At 37.3% G+C, this 17,090-nt stretch overlaps 1 protein-coding gene across 1 annotated transcript in view; it reads left to right on the forward strand.

Moving 5' to 3' along the window:
- LOC149318048 (maltase-glucoamylase-like) overlaps positions 1 to 17,090 on the forward strand; it is a 184,447-nt gene that overhangs the window by 115,930 nt on the left and 51,427 nt on the right. Inside the window, exons 49-63 of the mRNA XM_089507700.1 lie at positions 604 to 758; positions 969 to 1,137; positions 1,731 to 1,827; positions 1,937 to 2,049; positions 2,352 to 2,477; positions 3,778 to 3,906; positions 5,125 to 5,235; positions 5,454 to 5,516; positions 6,763 to 6,879; positions 7,462 to 7,546; positions 8,338 to 8,476; positions 8,730 to 8,863; positions 12,031 to 12,065; positions 12,163 to 12,279; positions 15,442 to 15,590. Of these exons, the coding sequence (XP_089363826.1) occupies positions 604 to 758; positions 969 to 1,137; positions 1,731 to 1,827; positions 1,937 to 2,049; positions 2,352 to 2,477; positions 3,778 to 3,906; positions 5,125 to 5,235; positions 5,454 to 5,516; positions 6,763 to 6,879; positions 7,462 to 7,546; positions 8,338 to 8,476; positions 8,730 to 8,863; positions 12,031 to 12,065; positions 12,163 to 12,279; positions 15,442 to 15,590 (1,739 nt within the window). The remainder of the gene's footprint in view (positions 1 to 603; positions 759 to 968; positions 1,138 to 1,730; positions 1,828 to 1,936; positions 2,050 to 2,351; positions 2,478 to 3,777; positions 3,907 to 5,124; positions 5,236 to 5,453; positions 5,517 to 6,762; positions 6,880 to 7,461; positions 7,547 to 8,337; positions 8,477 to 8,729; positions 8,864 to 12,030; positions 12,066 to 12,162; positions 12,280 to 15,441; positions 15,591 to 17,090) is intronic.

Here is a 17,090-nt window from a genome sequence, read left to right on the forward strand (position 1 = left end):
GACTCTGGTTATATGTATGATAAGCAAAGGGCTGTCACAATTCTTGACTTTCATATAGGACAATAATGACTAAACTGGATTGATATAGGAATGTAAATATTCATAAATTCCATTTTTGCAGGTAAGAAAATAATTTTACCATTTCTTTTTTCCCATGATAAAGTAATCAAAACTGTAATTTTCAAATACCATAGGGAGTTCAGGATTTATTCTGTGCAAAACAGTACATTTTGTTTTACAATTTCTTTTTTAGATAAAATAATTTTACACAAGGAAATCAATATTTTCAATATAGAAATGCTATTTTCTGCTCAGAAAATGCTGCTTTCTTCACTAAACTGTTATTTTATGTGCAGATAAGGCTGTTGTCTACCCTTCATATGTATTTTTCATGCTGAAAAAATACAGAACTGTGAAGACTGTTGCTCTTATTTAAGATTCTCCTCCTCAGGGTTTCACAAAAAGAGACCCATATTTTACCATTCTTTGAATATTTTCCAATATTCTTTCTATCCGTAGTGAAAGCTTTTGTAACATGAAAAAGTAATGTAGTTCTATCCCACAGTTTACACACCATGAAGATCAATGCTGTCTTTTCTCCAGATATATGATCCCAACAACAAAAGATATGAAGTTCCAGTCCCCCTCTTCACCCCAAACAACCCTGAAAGTACAGATGCTGATCGACTCTATCAAGTAGAAATTGTCAACAATCCATTTGGCATACAGATCCGACGGAAAAGCACTGGCACTGTTATGTACGTGAAATCTTTACTTTTTATTGATTAATTTTAACATCAATCATCTGGAAAAGACAATGAACTCAGAGCCCTTATTCTAAATAGAGAGTTCAACATTTCTATCTATGACAAAAATTGTATCATCTGTACAAGGATGGGTTATTTCCATTTCTAATATCTTGTATGCCTAGTGTGACTTATCCAATGGGGATCATCCTTCTCTTGTAGCTGGAATTCACAGGTCCCAGGCTTCACCTTCAGTGACATGTTTATTCAGATTACTACACGCTTGCCATCACAGTATGTGTACGGATTTGGAGAAGCTGAACACACTCAATTCCGGAGAGATATGAATTGGCAGACCTGGGGAATGTTCACAAAAGATCAACCTCCTGGTGTAAGCAGAGTATTTTCCTTTCTTTTAACCACTCAGTTGCTTTCTTAATTTCTGCACTCTGATTTGAAAATTTGGGTGAGGTTTTTATGCAGGCATTTTTTAAAAAGTAATTATAAGAATGTGATACATATTTTTTTGAAAAAAAATCATGTAAATTCAGAAATGGAGGAGTGTCTTGATTGATTCTATAAAAATAGCATAGGAAAATAATGTTCATCGAGCTCCTGAATGTGCTATTAGGGTGGAATGTTCTGAATCAATCTCTCATTTGAATGTTACACCAAACAATCCAAATTGTCTCAAACATCATGGTTCTTAGTAGTTGGGAGCACTGGATGTCTCCACTTCCAATATCATTGGGGATACTGATTCAATAGATTCAGTGGATCTATTCTAGCTGGGACACAGCTGGATTCCAGTCTCAACCATTTTACTACTGTCATCACTGATGTCACTAAGGTTAACCACCTTCACTAGCTTATATAAGTCAACCAAGAGGACCATGATTAGTCCACTTCTGGAAATCATCAGCTCTGTGTTTTTCATAATCTTTATCTGATATTGGTGTATATGTTGTTTATTTGTTTTAATAGTACAAACTGAATTCCTATGGGTTTCACCCCTTCTACCTGGGAATGGAAAATGATGGAAGTGCTCATGGAGTTCTTTTGCTGAACAGTAATGCTATGGGTAAAAGAATGGCATCTATATCTGCTCAAGACACAATTTCATTAATTGAAGATACAATTGAAACAAACCATGATTAATTCCTTGCACCATTTTCTTTTGCTTTTTTTAGATGTCACCTTCCAACCAACACCTGCCCTCACATATCGCACAATTGGAGGAATTCTGGACTTCTACATGGTTTTAGGGCCTACACCAGAAGAAGTTGTTCAGGAATACACCAGAGTAAGACAGATATGGTATTTAATTTGCATATCCTGATCTAGTAAAGTAGATTATGGCTTCTATGTGTGTATCCAATCTAAACACACATTCACATTTCAATAAACTCATCATGAAAACTCAGTCTAGCAAGAATTTTCTGATCTGTTCATATTAAGCTTGATTTATAAGGAAGATGAAAATGCCTATCTGAATATCACCATTTGCATTAAATTTTTGCTAGATTAAGACCATTGAATTGATTGTATACCCTGCCATCTCATTTTCTGATTTTGTTTTTTTTTTTAAAAAAAATTGCATTGTAGCTTATTGGTCGACCAGTCATGCCACCCTATTGGGCACTGGGATTTCAACTTTGCCGCTATGGATACAAAAATACTTCTCAAATTGCCGAACTGTATGAAGCAATGAGAACAGCTCAAATACCCTATGTAAGTTTCTTGCAACAAAAGTTCACAACTGTTTTAGTGCAGTCAAACATATTTTGCACAGTGATTACAACAAAACTGCAATTTGTTATAATTTTATTCATTTTTTTTAAATGGGAATTTAAAAATGTTCTATATAATGGTTAATACAATTGCTGCTACAATGATACTAGCAGTAATAGCTTTTTTCAAAGCATGAACATGTCACTACTTAGAAATAAATATAAATCTTTGCTAGAATATTGCAGGTAATGAAGGAAATGGGGAGACTCTAGATGGAGCTGAGAGGGCATCTACACTGTAGACATAATGCAGTTTGATATCACTTTCAGTTCTATAGCTCATTCCGATTGAACCCTGGTATTTGTCATTTTACAGGGTCTTTAGCCTTCCCTGGCAAAGAGAATTCTGGCTATCTTTACCCTTCTTTGTTACAGAGTGCAGGTGTATCATGAAACTGCAAATCCCAGGATTCTGTAGAAATGAGCCACAGCATTTAAAGTGATGTCAAACTGCATTATTTCTACCATGTAGATGCAACCTGAAATAATTAACAGTTTTACACCTTACAAATACACATGCATATATGCACAATAAATTGAATCAGAAGGTTTTTATCACAAGGTATTTATCACAAAGGGATTATTATTATTATTATTATTATTATTATTATTATTATTATCATCATAGAATTCTGTATATGAAAAATTAAACTACATATGAATATTTTCCCTTGTACAAGAAGATGCACAAGCAGAAATGTTTACTTTTTCTTACCCCACAAAACTCTAGTTTGAACTGTTGCACTTTTAAAATTAATTAATTAATTAATTAATTAATATTTATTTGTATTCTGCCTCTACCTGTATTGGATCGAGGCGTGTATTATTTTGCAGAACAGCACAAATGTACAGATACTTTTTTGTGAGACTCTTTTAAGGTTAAAATTCCTTATGTTCTACAGATCATTGTTTCTAAGTGTAATCTTTCATTGGATTATTATTATTATTATTATTATTATTATTATTATTATTATTGCTGTTCCTATTAATATTACAACTTCAAGAATTCCTCTGGCAGGGGAATTTGGAAGCTCTAGTCCAAACTAGTCCAAACAAGTATTTTGTTTTTCTCAAATTTCTGCTTCTATTTCAGTAATATCTAAAGGTGTTTTTCTTCCCAACACCCCGAATAATTTAGATTTCTCTGAAACAAATTCTGCCATAAATCTTCATCCTTCACCACAGTTTTGTTTTAAATCTCTCTCTCTCTGTGTTTCTTCACTACTATTATTTAAATGCAGGATGTACAGTATACAGACATTGATTACATGGAAAGGAAGCTAGGCTTCACTCTTGGCAAAAACTTCAGTGACCTTCCTGATTTCATCAGAAAAATTAAAGCAGAGGGTTCAAGATTCATCATCATCTTGGTTAGTGGATTAGTTATTCTTGAACTTTCATGGTATTGCACTATCACATGATATATTGTTGCATTCTCAATGATAATGGCTTCGCTTTTGCCAATTCTTCAGTATCTTAACACATCCTTTCTTGTGACCTTTACATGTGTAGCTCAGTCACTCTTGACTGTACAAATGTTTCCTTTAAACAACCTTACCAATTTTTCCTTCGTACTCTTTATGCGTGGAGCTGCCTTATTGTCTGGTTTATCTAGACAATTTTTAAAATGTAAATGTAGATGCTGAATTTTAAATGTGGACTCTTTTAAACTGTATATGTCTTATTTGTCCTTTCAAACTGTTGCATGTTTTAATCAATTTGTTTTAATTTGTGTTGTTCATTGTTAATTTGTGGTTGGTCTTCCCACCTCGATCCATGAAGACAGGTAAGTAAGAATTAATAATAACAGCAACAACAATTCACCTCTTTTATTTTCTTTCAACAGAATTTTATATAGCTTGTTATGTTATATAACTTTATTTATACATAGTTACATAGCAGAGATACAAAGAAACCCTTTTACTGAATTGTAAAGATGTTAAAGGGGAAAGTCGCAAGAGCACCAAAATGTGCATTGGGATCAGTGCTTATTGGTACACACTGCATATCTGTGTATGATGCACATCACTGTACAATGCTCATTGGTATGCCATTCGCAATGTGCATTGTGCAACAATGTGCATCAGGCACTGAGGTGCATTATGCACCAATATACAGTTCATCCCCGTCATATGCGGGCACACTTTCAGCATTTGGGGCTTGAGCATATGCAGTATTTGGTTTATGCAGGGGGTCCGGAGTGCACTGTACTTCAAACACTTGCTACATACTAACAAAACAACAGCCCTTTGTAGAGACATTACTTATCAACTTGGAAATAATAAGACCAGATACCAAAGTTTAGGTTATAAAATGGGCCATTTTATTTAAATTACTCTTTTTATGTGTTTTTCAATGAGATCTGTAAAATGGAGGGAAGACCCTAGTGTGGGAGCAGCTGAGGCAGGTAGTCTATTTCCCAGACCACTCCAGCTTCCCCTGGGCAAGACCCCTGAGCCCCAGAGATAACCTGTTAAGTTCTTTAAAAAAAACACCTCAAAAACAGTTTCAAAATAAAATGAATGAATGAAAATAAATGCATACCTGCTGGTTAATATAAAAGTAAAGCTATAATATTTTCTTTACAGGAGCCAGCTATTTCAGGCAATGAAACTGAACCATATGAGACATTTATCAAAGGTGTGCAGAACAATGTCTTCATTACGTGGCCTAACAGCACAGAGATCACTTGGGCAAAGGTACTATTGCCAGTTGTCATCAGTTCAATGCCACTTCCAAAATAACATTTGATTGTTGTATAGAAGAAACTTTATAAAAGCATGAGGGATTTACAGCAGGATATTTCTACACCTGGACATCCCTCTACGTTGAATTTACTCTTCATTTTTTTAAAGCAGTAGCATGAATCAATGTGCTTTCTGCTTGTCTAATGTTTTCTTTCGCTTTCTCCAATTAGGTATGGCCTGATTATCCCAATGTAACATATGATGAAAACTCAAGTTTGGAAGAACAACTTGCAGTATGTACTTTTTAAACTTACCACCTTGTTTTCTATCTAGATTATTTTTCAGTACCACGTCTTAACTGTGACAAGTTAATACTAATAGAAATTTCTTTCAGTTAATTAATTATTCTGGGTACAAGATGTGTAGGACTGTATCCTCCCACTGGAGTTTTCCTGGGATTAGAGGTCAATGAGAGACACTCTTCTCTGGGTCCTGCCAATCTCACACAAATATCTGATGGAAATGTGAGAAAATCCTTCTTTGTGGCTTGTCCCAGGTTCTAGCAGTTTTTTCCCAGGGAGGCTGGAATGGCATTTTTCACTCCCCATCGGAATTTTTTAATTATTATTATTTGTAGTTGTTGGGAACCACCTGTCCCCCAAATCCCACATAAAAGCCTTTTATAGGGCAGTGTATTATTTTTATTGCATTTTTTTAAATTTACATATTTTAAAGTTCTTTTTAACTCGTTAGCACTAGCAGTAGAAAGAACATTTCTATACCACCTATCAGTGAATGGTCACTTCTGAAATGGTTTACAATGTGTAAGCCAAATGCCTTAAACAAGCTGGGTACTCTTTTTACCAACCTACAGAAGGATGGACGGCTGAGTGGACTTTGGAGCCCTCCCTGGGATCCAACTCCCAACCTTGGGGCTACAGTACCAGCTGCAGTACCAGCATTTAACCACTGTGCCACCATGGTTCCTTCCCTTCTCTTTAGACAATTTAATTACTTTCTAATAAAAATATTCCACCTGTTTTTACCCATATGTCTCTGCTTCCTGCTCTTCCTCCTCCCTCTCCTCCACCTTCTCCTCCTCTTTCTTTGTATCTAGGGTTTTGTAAGTCATATTGATTTCTGTATCTGAGGAAATGGAAATATAGAAATAATAGTAAGAAAAAAAGTAGTTCAACAATTGCTATCTGATAGCATTTTTCTGGCTAAACTTTAGCCAGTTTTCTGTCTTGTGTTATAAAGTAGATTATTATGGAAAGAGTATCTTCAAAGTAATTGCTCCTAATTGGTGAAATTATCACAACAGGGAGGAGTTTACACTGTGATGTTTTGAATGCCAGAAAACACTTCCTTTGCTCTCACATTTCAATGTGCTATGTGTTATTTTAAACTGTTAAAATTTATAATTTAAAAAAAATTAATTTTAGATTGTATTTTGTAAGATATACAGAAGTCATCATTGGAATATTACAAACCACATAATCCCATATCTTTTTGTATTTTGTTTTCTGTCATGATCAGTGCTGCCGAGCTGATGTTGCTTTCCCAGATTACTTCCGGAATTCCACCGCAGAGTGGTGGCAAGAAGAAATACAAAATTACCATGCCAATGTTCTGCAATTCGATGGCCTGTGGACTGTAAGTATCATGCCCTGTTATTTGTTCAATGAATTATATTTTTATTTAATAGATTTATAAGAAAAAAATTATGTTAAGCACTCCAAAGGAACGTAAAACACAACTTGAAATCAATAAAACATAATAAAGCAATAACAAAATCCAGACACACATAATTATCAGTTAAAATATGATAGGGACTGGTGGTCATCTGTTGCCAGATTTAAAAGAAACAGGAAAACAGCACTTCATATTAGCCAGAAAAGATTGCTTCTAATTAGACCTTCTGGAGAATTTCCATGTGGGAGCTTTAATCCTCCCAGAACCAAGGTCCATTCATTTTCATCAGAATTTCAGAGTATCTTGATGTCTTAGTTTATATTTTAATTAATGCATTTTTATTATTATAAGTTTTGTGGAAGACAAATAGCATGCATATCCTTAAAAAAGTAAATAAAAAGCATCCAGATCTTGAAACACCAGTTCTGTATTTTTTAAAATTGTATTAGTTCTATCTATATACAAACATTGGCTGTGATCCTCAACTGACATACTGTAGGTTATTGATTTGTTAATAATTTGGTTCTTCAAAATATGTTGTAGGACATGAATGAGCCATCCAACTTCATTGATGGAGCCGTTGGGGGGTGCAGAAATCCAGAATTAAATCATCCTCCATATATGCCAGGTAAAATAATTTTCTTAAATAAATAGTGCCTACTCCTGCTAGTGAAATCCAGCACGGAACAGTGGTTTGAGTATTAAACTAGAACTCCGGGAGACCAGCATTCAAGACCCATTCAGCCATGGAAACCCACTGAATGACCATGGGCAAGTCACACCTTCTCAGTCTCAGAGGAAAGCTATGGCAAACTTTCTCTGGAAAAAAATTTGCCAAGAAAATCCTATGATAGGTTCACTTTAAGGTTGCCATAAGTTGGCAATAACTTGGCACATAACAACAGCAACCTGCTTATAGTGAGTAGCTAAACTATTCACTTGTTTTGTTGATTGTCAAATCAATCAGTGGTTGTACGATATAACTAAAGACCAAAAGCTTTGGCCCAAGCATGGATGTTGTATGCTTATTTGAGCACTGAGGCAAATTAACATTCTTATTTCTTGTGAATATGACAAGGATGGGAACAGCTACATTCACAAAAACTAGCTAAATGGTACCAGATACTGAATCTGAAGGTTCACACCTACATGGATCTTGACTGTTGAACCAGCTGGGGATAAATAAGAGTAAAAACACATCATGTTAACTTGGAAAGCAATGATAACTCAACAACTTTTTCTATTTCCATGTATATGCAAGATTCTGAGGCACAATAGCAACCTTAGTTCTTGTGGATATGACAGAGGTTATTGAGTTACACCCTAAAAAAAGAGAACTTGAAGTATCATTCACTTTTCCAGTTCACTCAGTGCCACAAACACTGTCCTCATTGTATCATCTTATTCTATCTTTGTTAGCCTTGGTTTTGAGAGAAAGAGGACTGAGTCTTGTTACAATGTGCATGGAAAGTGAACAACAGCTTCCTGATGGGACACCTGTGAGACACTATGATGTACATAACCTGTATGGATGGTCACAAGCAGAATCCACTTACTAGTAAGTTCTTTGTATGTATGGGTTTATCTTCTTCAAATCCTAATTTCTTCAAGCATGCTGCTGTTGTATTAATGTGGGAAGTAATAGGAGGAGGTACAGGACTGCTGTTTATAGCCACAACCACATTTTTGTGAAATTGTTTAATATCAACTGCAGTGGAATCTTTATATCACATAAACTGGATGTTAACTGTATAATAATGGAAGATGGGTTAAAAAAAACACTGCTAATATGTGTGCCTTTTTATTTTCAGTGCTATGCGCAATGCCACAAAAGAACGTGGGATAGTTATTACCCGTTCAACTTACCCATCCAGTGGTCGATGGGCAGGACATTGGCTTGGTGACAACTATGCAAGATGGGATCAGCTTGATAAATCTATTATTGGTAAGAAAAATGTTCCATATGAAAAACATTGCATTTACATGATGGATGAGAACCCTAACTGTTAGGAGATTTCCAGTATTTGTCATCTTGAATATAGTTAGAATTAAAACCATGACCACCATGACATGGACTGTATCCTAATGAGATGTTCTTATCTCCCTCAGAGAGCCAACACACTTCACCTTCCTTTTTCTTTCTAGTGATGGAACAGACATTAATGCTGCAATAGAAACTCAATTAGGTCTGATATTTCTATGACGTTTCACTAAAACATCATTCCATGTTCTCCATGTACTGCTGTGTTCATCACAACATCCAAAGTATAACAGAGATGTTATGCATTATGATGTGAACCTTGGCCTGTTACAGACGGGCTAGAAAGTACACGCAGAGCGCGTACTAGGGTTAGAAAGGGGCGGTGCTTCCGCACCCCCTAACCTTAGTGCGTGCTCTGCGCACACAAAATGACAGCAGCCATTCCACATGGCTGCCGCCATGAGGACATCACGGCCGCACTGCCTCTATACGGGGCGGTGCGGACATGATGTCCTCGCTCTGCGCCAGGGCGCTTAGTGCGCCCTAGTGCGGAGCAGGAAGGAGCTCTGTTTCGGAGCTCCTTCCTGGTTTGGTCCGCTGGGCGCAGCCTTCACATGGCTGCGCCCAGCGGACCAAAGGAGAAAGGGACCAAGCGGCCCCTTTCTCCTCCTCCCCGCCGCCGCGGGGTGTCCTTGGGGCTTGAAGCCCCAGGGACACCCCTTTTCAGGCTGCGGGGAAGGGGCCTTTTGCCGCTTCCCCGCAGCCTGAAAAGTGGCGGATTGGGGCCTCAGCGGCTGCCGCTCTGGCTGCTAAGGCCCCAATACAGCGGGGAAAGGGGCGGGTGCAGCCCGCCCCAAACAGGCGGTTTGTAACCCGCCTTTATTTGCCATTTCTGTGCCGCAACTTGTGCTGAGTGACTCAAAGAAGACTTTTGTCAGGCACTGTGGCAGGGGCTTAATCCGCTCAAAATCTGGTGACCCAAAATCTGTAGAACATTTAGCAAATTATTTAAATTTCCCTGGATTATTTATTCTTTTTTTGAAGAGAACTTTGACTTGATGATGAAAGATGGGATCAGGTGGAGAAAACTGTTAATTGGCAAGAAACATCTTCAGTGTGGCTAGGAAGTGATATGTTGCTCATAGCAATTTACTCTGATAAGTTACTTTTGGAACAATACGATGGAATAGTTACTGTTTTCTGTAATATTTACAGCTGTGATTCAATACTTTCCTGATAGAGATGCTCTGTGTTACTCATTCAATATATTGTAATACCACTGAAGCAATGGGAGGAAAAAGGAAGTAGTGACACTTGGTTTGACACATGGTTTGACTCTTTGTGGATGGAGTGTTTTATAGCTAGCAAGAATCAGAGAACAACAAGGAATGTAGGAGGGAGGAAAATGTTGGTGAGGGGAAAGCCAACTACCAGCACAATTTGGGGATACGTCTACCCACATGCAGCCAAAACAATATTGTAGCAGAGTTCAAAAGCAAAAACACCCAGCTATTGGTATTGGTCATGCACTGACCACTTTTCACACTCAGAAGAAACACTCACAGATGTAGTTGATTCATCCAAAATTCTGGAGGCTTATCTTCAGTTGCAATGTGTACAATATGATACAATATATATACACACACTCCTTTCCATCAGCTTCCAAGCAGCTTCTCTGATGTCTGCTCCAAACAACTCTACAACTCTCCAAACAAATCCAACTGACCTACATGTGACCAGTCTCTTATCCACCTATATAGAAGGTTGGCTCTGAGTCATTGCTCTGTGCCACATAGCATGATGCAACCTTGCAGCAACTTAGAGATGTAAGATTTCTGGAAATCTTGAAGCCTTGGGGGGGGGGGGGGAGCTTTTTTTAAAAAAAAATTGAGGTTTTTTGTTTTTTTGTTTGTTTGTTTATTTTTTGAAAAATTGAAAAATGCAAGATTAGCACTTTTTACAGGTTGAAAGTTACTCTATTACTTTAGGAACATAATATATGACTACCATATATACTCATCTATAAGTTGAAAAAATTAAGCCCAAAATTGGGGTCCAAAAATCCTATCAGATGCATATATGGGTCAATACTTCCCCATAAGCCTTGGGGAAGCTGTGGAGAAGGGAGGAAGGAGAGAGAGGAGAGAAATCAGAGATCTGTGTTACCCTTTTGCAAGCCATCAGCCTTAGAGAAGGTTGTGGTGAAGGGAGAGAAATCAGAGGTCTGTGTCTCCTTTTTTGTAAGCGATCAGCCTTGGGGAAAGTTGTGGGGAAAGGAGGGATATCGGAGGTCTGTGTCCCCCTTTTTGCAAGCCATCAGCCTTGGGGAAAGTTGTGAGGAAGGAAGGGAAATTGGAGGTTTGTGTCCACATTTTGCAAGCCCTGATTGTGACCCTTGGGACAGGTCCAGAGAGGGAGAAGGAGAGAGCGAAGTGGTGTTTTTCACCCTCCATTTAGATCCTTTGTTACATGCCCCTGAGTTTGACCATTGACTTATCCACAGGTCATATCAAAATCCATGATTTTGCCGACAAAACCTGCCCTCGGCTTATAAATGTGGTTGACCTATACACGAGTATATATGATATGTACAATTTGATTTGCCATACAATTATCAAAATTGGTATATTAAAATACAGTGTATTCTAATAATTATTACAGAATTTACTTTAAAAATATTTGTAACAAATGGAGTAATAATCTCCTGAACTTTGGTTTTGCTAGTTCCTGTGGAGCGGGGGGGGGGGGGGGGAGCAACCCTAAAAAAACCACAGAAGAAATTGTCATTATTAATAACAACAAAAAATAAATAAATTATATTTCATCTCCACAGTATCAAATAGACACAAAGCACCCATTTCTTTAAAAGGAATGGGGCAGGGGGAGCATCTTTAAACAGCAGACAACACACTCACTTATGCTGGGTGGGTCAGTATGAGCTTTAGGAGATAGTTCTTTCTCATGATACAATAGTAAGAATAATAAGAAAGGATGTGCATTTCTTTCTGGACAGAGGTTACAGTAACAAATACCTGCTGAGAGTGGTCAGAGTAAAGTAACTACCATAGTTTAAAAGTTATTCTGAAATCAGTTAAAAGTATCCTAAAATGTGTTCTGCCTCATTTTCACAGGTATTATGGAATTCAGCCTCTTTGGCATCTCCTATGTAAGTTCTTCTATCATATTGATTCTGCCTTTCCTTGAAATCTTGCCAGCGTAATGTGAGATACTGTAACCTCTCTCCTGTTTCATCATGTTTTTAGTCTGGTGCTGACATTTGTGGCTTCTTCAATGACACAACCTATGAAATGTGTGCTCGGTGGATGGAACTTGGAGCATTTTATACCTTCTCTAGAAATCATAATGTGATGTTGACCAGGGTGAGTCAACTATATATGTATGCCATATTTTAGTGAAAAACTGTATGTAGTTATTTTCTAAAGTATTGCAAGTTCTCAGTGGTCTGCATTAGAGATGTGTGAGCTTATAACTCATAGCCAGAAAGGGAATCAAAACCTCTCTCCACACAGTACAGCCCAAAGTAGCTTCAAAGGTGCTGTATAGGGATACATGCAGGAAATCTAAATCTGTCAGGATGCTTTGATTTAGATTTCCTGCATGGAAGGGGGTTGGACAGGATGGACCTTGCGGTCTCTTCCAACTCTACGATTCTATTATTCTACAATTATTTGCTAAGTTCATTCTTGAAGGAAACAACAACCAATTTTAACAATTTCCTTCCCAATGTGAGAAAGTCTTTGAAAATTGCATTATATTCGAATACTATTCACCTTCTTATTTCAATCTGCATTCCCCAAATGAAGTTCCAGCTGGTCTTCCCCCCCGATGACAATGGTGATCGGCTGATGGTGTTTTAATTTTGTTTTTAATATGATTGTATTGTATTTTTATGGTGTTTCTGTATTGTTATTGTGTTGTTCACCGCCCTGATCGATGGAAGGGCGGTATACAAATAAATTTTTTATTATTATTATTACCATTCAAGACTCAGCATTTTCTAGAAGATAGATAGTTTTCCTGCTGTTGTGTTTTTTTTCTTTTCTTTTAGTTTCTGTTTTAACTAGTTTTAACTTTTTTTGATTGTTTAATTACTTTTCAACTTTGTATATTGTCAATTTTTAACTATGCTTTTTGAATCTCTCTTGAGTTCCAAACAGGGAAATAACAAAATAATAACAACAATGCTACTGCTAGCACTACTATTACTACCGTGTGGGGTTATTTTGTGCAGAAACAGCATTTCCTTCACAGGAGGCAGCTTTTTCTGTCTAGAAAATAATTTTAATTTTTGTGTTTGCAGATACACAGAAAATGTTACAGATGGGGACTTACTCTTCACAAAATCCATAGTCTTTCCATCAAAAACAGTTTCCTTCTCCAGAAAATGCTGGGGTATTCCTGGTGGTGTTTTGGTGGAAATTTTGGTTTCTTGTCAGACCAGGTTTCTTTTTGTCAGGGCTCCCTTAACTTTAAAAAAATACTTTAAAAACATTTTGAAAATTTTTTTGAATATTCTTTTCATCCCTAGTGGAATGAGAAGCCATCCTATAGGCACCCATTAGTAGGATCATTTTCCTCTGCATCATAATAGGTGCTGTAAGACCTTTTCTCCCCTTTTCTTCCCTCTTCCTATACTGAAATAGACTATCATGGTTATCTCTCTCAACCTAGACATCAATGATATAGACTTGAGTCAATTGCCTCAGACTCAAGTCAGAGTAAATCATTTCAGTGACTTGACTTGGACTTGATTCAGCAATAAATGACATACTGACTCAACTCTACTTGACTCGTGATTTGAATAGTTTTAGTGATCAACTTGCTGGTATCATTCAATTCAGTTAGCAGGCAAGACTTAACCCCAGAACAGGGAGCAAATTTCTCAGAGGGAACAGCAAATGTGTTTGGAAGGCTCCTCTGATGTTCAGAACCCCATCCTCAAGCCCATTGCCAAATGCATATGCTATTCCCCTCCAGGAAACATGCTCCACCTCCCTTTTTTCTGTTAATGTTGGATCCTGGACTGCAGACTCTACTTTAGACTTGAAGGTAGACTTGAGACCTGACTTGAGACTTGGAGTAAAAGACTTCAATACATTACTGCTTTTGTGTTTTTGAGATTTTAAAGGAGAAAATAAAGGCAACAATCTCAGTCCTCTAAAAAATAAAAATTAAAAAAATATATACATCTCTGCTATCCAATGTGTCTTTCTTCCCTGAAATTCTTTCAGGGGCTGTCCACACAGCCCAAAAGGCCCCTGCTCCCCCTTGGCTTGTGTTGTTCTGTTTGGACAACACAGACCAAAACTCTGGGACCAGGACAGACAGATGCAAAACCAGCTGATCTGGCCTGATCCTGGGTTAAACAGCTCTTACCTTGTGTCAATTTGACCCATGGTTTGCCTGGAAACTCTGCAGAAAACCATGGCTGTTCAAACAGCCCCCATGCACCCCTGATCTTTCTGTGACATAACTACTACTGTGAAGCCTCCCACTGCCACTTCTGACATGGAAATGGGGTGCTTGGCCACATGGGTGCAGCCAGGCATCCCCTTTCTGCATCTGATGTATTGATGGGGGGGCAGGGGGCTTCTCATTAGGAGTGATGGTGCAAAAAGGTAAGGTGAGCACACTAGTAGAGGATCCCTGGGTCAGCTTTGGGAATGACCCAGATAAGAATGCAGGTCAGAATAATATGGATTTAGACCGTACCATCCTGACCCATCTGCTCAGGGTTTCAGATGGCAAAGCAGTACAGAAGACATATGTCTTACAGACATATAGATTTCCAAAGCATGTGATACACACTCACCTTTCCTAAAAAGAGACCAGCAGATTATGCTGCCCAGCTCATATGGGAGGTAGGAAGGCCCTGTCTCTATGTATAATATTATAATTTCAGAGTCTGGAAGACAGGACTCTCATCAGCAGTAATTAATTCTCTTGAGGAATTAATTTACTACTCTATTTACCTTGATTTTAACTGGCTATATATCTTAGCCTCATAAATTTCTGTTCTATTCTTTTTTTAAAATCTGCAGACAATGTGGTTCTTCTCAGAAATGTATCCCTTGGGCAAATAAACCAGCACACCTCTCCTGACTTCAGTTCTGGATCTGTGATGCCCCTGAATGCTATCATAATTAAATTGCCACTGATCTAGATGCCGCCTGGATGCCTCCTGGGTCGAAGCCTCACTCAGCCTGCATTTTTTCGACGTTGGGGAGCTTCCAACTTAAAAAATTGGCTGGCTGAGTGAGACTTCGATCCAGGAAAATATGCATTAAGGTGGCAGCATCCTGCGTAGGTCAGTGGTGATGTAGTTATGATAACATCCACGGGCATCCGGATCCAGAATTGAAGCCGGAAGAGGTAAACGGACTTATTGGCTAAAGTGATAAGTTCCTCAATATAGCCATTTACTACCCTTTTGGGTTTTTTTTTTTTAAGTCAGTGTAAGGGAGAAATTTGGCTTTTTTTTTTTTTTTTTAGTGTAAGCATGCTTTTCATCTCTTTTGCAGAGGCAAGATCCTGTGTCCTTTAACACAACATTTGAAGACATATCAAGGAATGTGCTCAGCATACGATACAAATTGTTACCCTATCTCTACACATTAATGCATAATGCTCATGTTAATGGCAGTACAGTTGCACGTCCTTTACTACACGAGTAAGTATTAAGATACAAATAATAGAGGATGGGGAAAGTGTCAAACTAAAAAACAAACAAAATGTGATTGGTTTTAATTAATAGGCTCCAACAGGAGCATTGCCATGCAGTTTATCTTGGATCTCATAAGGCAAAATCTTTCTCTTTACATGAGATATATTTGAAAACTGCATTCAATTATTTGTTCTCCATTGTGGGAATTTAACATAGTACATCTCTAATATTGTTTCATCTGGCCTTTGGCTTCTTCTTCAAGTTAAGATTGCATTTGTAATCTCCAAACGCTCAATCTATGATCAGCTATGGAAAAATTGATGCATCTGACTGCAATTAATCAGCTTGTTTTTATTTCAAACCTGATCAATGAGAAGAGAAATAACAGTATTAAAAAGTTTAGTCCATCATTAATTACCCAGCAGAAAGGATTTTCCTTCCTTCCTTCCTTCCTTCCTTCCTTCCTTCTTTCCTTACTTTAAAACTGGGCTGTTCTCTACTGACTTAATTAATTTAGAATGAATAATCATATGGGTAGGTAATGTTTTGGGGTTTTGCTTACAATGTGGGAAATGTAACATAGGTTACAAATAAACAATTTCAAAAGGTTGAATCTTCCTTATCCAAAATGCTTGGGATCAGAGATGTTTGGGAAGTTTTCTTGTTTTTGTTTTTGGATTTTTAACTGTATTTGCATATATGTATATAATATATCTTGGAGATGGGTCCTAAGTATCACCCTCCTCTGGACACTCTGTATATCATATATTATAATACGCATAACAGTATAGTAAAGAAATAAAAAAATATAAATGTGAAATATGTATATATAAAAGAAACATAAAATATGAAATATAAATGAAATATTCAAAATTATTTCTTGAAATGTATGTAAGGCACTCGGATGCTCAAATTATAGAGGAGGTTCCTAGGTTTCTTTGACTGGTATTACTAATCACAGACAGATATTAGTGGGGCATTTTAATATACAAATCTTAACATTTTACCTTCCTCTGTTTTTAATTTTTGGGTATTAGGTAGAAACAGACATTTGGTTTTAGTGCTTCATGAATTTTACAGTGCGCCTGCATCATACACAGGTTCCTCTTACGTGGATTTCAGCTTATGCTGAAAGCCACGCAATGAAGTAACAATGGCGCCTGTGCGGATGGCCCATTATTTTCAATGGGGCTCAAGCATATGCAGTATTTGCCTTACGCAGGGGGTCTGGAATGGATCCCCCGCGTAAGACAAGGATGCACTGTAATTGTATTTTAGCTGTTATTATGTGTATTTTTATATATTTTATTTTTATATTTGATCTATGGCAGTGAATGAATGAATGAATGAATGAATGAATGAATATTAGTTATCTATCAACAAAGCTTGTGGTTTTGGTTTAGGTCTGGTTTCTTGGGGCAAGTCTTTGTGCCTCCACATTCCAGACAACACAGGGAAATACTAATAATATTTTCTCATTAATTCACAAAATTGTACACACTGTTT

The sequence above is a fragment of the Sceloporus occidentalis genome, unplaced genomic scaffold, assembly GCF_023333645.1.
Source record: "Sceloporus occidentalis isolate IW3139 unplaced genomic scaffold, rSceOcc1.0.p SCAF_2, whole genome shotgun sequence".
NCBI lineage: Eukaryota > Metazoa > Chordata > Lepidosauria > Squamata > Phrynosomatidae > Sceloporus > Sceloporus occidentalis.